Here is a 4,921-nt window from a genome sequence, read left to right on the forward strand (position 1 = left end):
CGGGGGTTATTGGGCCTACATGGGCCCTAAGGGAGAAGAGGAAAGGAGGCAAGAGGTGGCCGCGCGCCCCTCCCCTCCCTAGTCCGAATAGGACAAGGAGAGGGGGGCGGCGCCCCCCCTTTCCTTTCCCTCTTCCTCCTCTTTCCCACTTCTCCTTCTCCAACTAGGAAAGAAGGGAGTCCTACTCCCGGTGGGAGTAGGATTCCCCCTTGGCGCGCCCTCCTTGGCCGGCCGCCCCCTCCCCTTGGCTCCTTTATATACGGGGGCTGGGGGGCACCCTAGAACACACAAGTTGATCTTCGTGATCGTTCCTTAGCCGTGTGCGGTGCCCCCCTCCACCATATTCCACCTCGGTCATATTGTAGCGGTGCTTAGGCGAAACCCTACGACGGTTGAACATCAAGATCGTCACCACGCCGTCGTGCTGACGGAACTCCGCCCCGAAGCTTTGCTGGATCGGAGCCCGGGGAGCGTCATCGAGCTGAACGTGTGCCAAGAACTCGGAGGTGCCGGAGTAACGGTGCTTGGATCGGTTGAACCGGGAAGACGTACGACTACTTCCTCTACGTTGCATCAACGCTTCCGCTTCGGTCTACGAGGGTACATAGACAACACTCTCCCCTCTCGTTGCTATGCATCACCATAATCTTGCGTGTGCGTAGGAATTTTTTTGAAATTACTACGTTCCCCAACAGGGACACCTTATTCCATGCTTATGAAGATGCCATCGTATCGCCACCGCCGCTTAGAGACCAAAACCTAAAAGATTCTAACCCTACCACCACCTGGACGAAGCACTGGGGTCTCCACCCCATTCCATCACCGAAAGCTAGAGCTGGAGGGAAAGGGGTCCATGGTCTTGACGGGCAGCAGTATGTCAAAGTTACCTTTTTTGCCCCTGATCACTAAGTTTTTTTTACATTCAACTTACCCTTTATTCGCTGGTGATCAAAGTTACACCCTTACAAGCAGAGGATTAACAGAACGTGGAGGATCTTCCATCCATACACTAAGCTAGGAGTAGAAAACTTGGCTAGGCTAGCTAATTCATGAGCAATTAGGTCTGTCAAAGTTATCACCCTTTATAGGTTCACTGAATAGGGTCTGTTCGAAAAGGGCATGTTTGTAATTTATAGGGTAGTACTATAGTTGTAGCTGCTCTGCCGAAGTTGCCACCCTCCATCATAGTGAACCTATAGTTAGCCACGAGATCAGGTAAGTTACATGTTTGTAATTTATCATGTGTGCTGTAGAGATGGACGACATGAGGTGTACTAGTCACTAGATAAGGTATAAGTTAGGCGTGATAAAGGAAAGCTATAAGTTGTAATAGGAACTATAGTAATTGTTTCCCTTTTGAACTGACCCGAGGTAATTAGGTCTGTTCGAAAAGGGCATGACTAGTATAGTACCCTATAAGAAACAGAACAATGTCGTGAGGCCGCCATACCACGTGAGTGCATGCATATATCACCGAATATATTCCTCCTGCCCATATTGTGCGAGCTATCTAGGCTAGCTTATAGCTTAGCTAACAGCCTCCCTTCGATGCACTCTCATCCCTGACATCAAGCTTTTTTGTTTTTAGAAAAAGAGGAAAACCCTGATCTCTGCATTATTAGGATGTACACAAAGCCCTGACATCTAACTGACCAGATCCCTTCGACTCACCCCTGACATCAAGCTGTGTGTGTCGGGGCAAAACTCTCGCCAAGCATTTATCTACCGTGGCAAAGGCTCTTGCACGGACAGGCAGTTTGCTTCCTAAGCGTATCGACTGTCTGAGTCGGCTCCCTTCTTTATACTATATATATGTTCTTTCCCTCTTGGTCGATCCCAGAGGGCTGGTCCCTTGTAAAAATAGATTTACTCGTGATGAATCTTTTTTTTTTCTCACCTGCTTGCGATGAAGGTCGTCCTACTGCGAGGACTTTTATCCTTGGCTGAAAAAATAAAAAAAATACAGTGCTCGTTAAACTATACCAGTATCAAAGGATCTGGTCCATTCATCAAGACGGATACACGGTACATATTATTTGTACTAATCTATGCTCTTTTGCTCCAGCTCCTTCATCCAAACATTTCGACATTGATGCATCTATCATTTACACTTGCACAAGAGAAGTATGTACGTATAGCTAGCTGACATTAACCGCGTATAACTCATTATGTGATTCACAGTTCAAATGCCCAATCAGGATACGGAAGCATCACACATGCATATACATCCACGATGCAAATTTATACATAAGCAAACATGCTTGGTATACACCAGCTGCAAGCCGCCGTTGATATTTATGTCAGCAAGTATGTAAGATAAAGTCTGGAAATTTTATTTAAAGTAGGAAAAGGATGCTCTATCCATGAAGTTACATAACACGATTGGCCCCACCAAGTGTTTGTGAGCTACACTGACTCGCAAACCATTAACCTCCTTTCACAACTTTGTTGCTCCCAGACACGACATGGTTGCTCCCAGATACGATATTGTTGCTCCCGGATACGGTATTGAGAGTCCCGGATACGGTGTGGAAGCTCCCGGATACATTATTGTCTATCCCGGAAACAACATTGTTGTTGTCAGTTACGATATGTTTGGTCCCAGAAACAACATGGTTACTACCAGATACGGTATTGCCACTCCCAGTTGTGATGGTATTGTTGCTCCCAGCAACAGTATTGTCATTCCCAGATACAACCGTGTTGTCGTTTCCGGATACAACATTGGTTCTACCAGATCGGACTTTGTTGTTGGTCCCAGATATGATATTGGGTTGTTGTTGTTGGAGTGTTCGTCTGCTACGCTTCACATACAATGGCATGTTAGTGAAAGCCATACCCAATGAACGACCAGTGGTGGCGAAGCCCTTGAGCTCTATCAAACTCTTGGGTACCTCGCCAACCAATAAATTGTCAGAAAGATCCAAGTAGCATAGGTGATCAAGCTCACCAATCCACGATGGGATGGTGCCGATCAGTTTGTTGTTGGCAAGGTTGAGCTCCTCCAGCTGCGCGAGGCCCGCCAAGGATGCTCTAGGGATGGGCCCCGCAAGGCCGCACCCGGGTAGCCGAAGCCCCGTGACGCGTCCACTTGTGCCGTCGCAGCTCACACCTTCCCAGCCGCAGCACGAGACACCGGTCCAAACAGCGCGTAGGAGCACGCCGCCACCACTGAGATTCCCGGCGAAGCCCTGCAGCGCACGGAGGTCGTCGGTGTGGCACGACGTAGCACTCGTCGCCGGCAAGAGGAACGCCAAGAATTGGAGCAGCAGCCAGCATTTCGCCATGGATTCAGCTGAAGTATGCTATGTCTACACAAACACAACAACTATTGGTAAGAAATCTTGTTTGGGATGCAAGTGATTCGCAAGTGCTCTTGGCAAAAACTGCTCGGTGGTGCATGTTATCTTATAGTGTGTGTGTGTGTGTGTGTGTAAGCACGCGTTGCAAGTGGTTCAGTAGTACTGTTAGTCCGTGGCCACAAGGACCACAACTGCCTCCCAATTCAAACTTGGTTTTTGTTATCTTCTGTCGACTGAAATCCGTGGACTCAAGCTGCCACTCAATGCCAGTATGCAAGTAGAGAGAGGAGATTAATAATTGAATGATCCCATATGCAAGCAGAGAGAGGGCTCTTGTCACCCATGCCATGCAGAGTAATAATTGAGTGATCCCGTGCGACTACAGTTCCAGTGCACAGAGAGAAAGAGGGACACCGAAAAATCGTAGGAGGATATTATATGCGAACGTCAATGAATACGATGGTGTGGATGACATGGAATGGCTCGGAAGAGACGACGCACTTTGACCGGCTTAATAAGGGCTGGGAAGATACGATGCATTCTCACCAACCTAAGGTAAAACTTTTTTTGCGTGGGCCAATGTAAGGTAGTACTCCTTTCGTTCCTAAATACAAGTCTTTTTAAAGATTCCACTAGAAAGACTATATTCGGATGTATATAGATGCATTTTAGAATATAGTTTCAGTTATTTTGCTTCGTATGTAGTCTCTAGTGAAATCTTAAAAAATAATTATATTTAGAAACGGAGGAAGTAATTAGCAAGCACTAAGAGCATTTAGAACCGCATATAGCAAATCTGGATCTTCAAACGTCGGCGGACACGTCCGGACGCGTCCATGAGCAGTGACCGGTCACATCTCAAATTTTCCTTCGCAAAGCTGGACACCTCAATTAGCAAATCTCAATTCCATATAAACACATGCAGCCTACGTGAACGATGCAACACAGATCATCCTGTTATTACAACAGGACATGCCATCGGACTATCAAAATTTGGCATGTTCTACCTAAATATTAGTTATGGAGAAGATCATCCACGGCTGCCCTTGCCCTTGCTAGCGCCTTTGTCGTCTTTCTCGCGGAAGTGACAAACGAAAACGCAAAATGGATCCACCTGGATCTGCTCGCCGTCGGAGTTGTCCGACCCGTCGCTGTCCTTCTTCTCCTCTTTGGGCAGCGCAGCCATGGCACAGGCTGCCCGATTTTGCTCCCGGGCGAGGGCACGTTTGTTCCTCCGCTGCCGCTTCTTTAGGATGTGAGCACAAATGGCTTCCTCCTCTATGGCAGCGCTCGCTACCGCATCCGCCATGCCCTGTCGGCAGCGGGGTGACCCAGGACCACCCTTATCCTCTTTCCATGGTGGGCACACTGATCCCTGTAGCAGTCATACTCCGGCGGACCGGAGATGGGGAGGCTAGTGGACCACGATGATCCAACCCCGGCGGATCTGAGCGCCTGTTGCGCCGACACAATGGATTCGTGTCGGGAAGATCCCCCCGTCGATCGGGCGCAGTTCTCCTCATAGCGGCGAAGTGCAATGCAGACGGCCATAGACTCCTTCAACCCGCACTGGATGACACCATTCAACCGATCCTGACTGGTTAGAGTAAGGTCTGCTG

At 48.5% G+C, this 4,921-nt stretch overlaps 1 protein-coding gene across 1 annotated transcript in view; it reads right to left on the reverse strand.

The window, feature by feature from the left end:
• Positions 1-3,359, reverse strand: part of LOC119287485 (probable inactive receptor kinase RLK902) — a 9,197-nt gene extending 5,838 nt beyond the window's left edge. The window contains exons 1-2 of the mRNA XM_037567036.1: positions 2,432-3,359; positions 1,898-1,943 (exon numbers count right to left, since the gene is read on the reverse strand). Of these exons, the coding sequence (XP_037422933.1) occupies positions 1,898-1,943; positions 2,432-3,287 (902 nt within the window). The 5' untranslated portion in view covers positions 3,288-3,359. The remainder of the gene's footprint in view (positions 1-1,897; positions 1,944-2,431) is intronic.
• Positions 3,360-4,921: the final 1,562 nt, after the last annotated feature.

Source organism: Triticum dicoccoides, chromosome 4A, assembly GCF_002162155.2.
Source record: "Triticum dicoccoides isolate Atlit2015 ecotype Zavitan chromosome 4A, WEW_v2.0, whole genome shotgun sequence".
NCBI lineage: Eukaryota > Viridiplantae > Streptophyta > Magnoliopsida > Poales > Poaceae > Triticum > Triticum dicoccoides.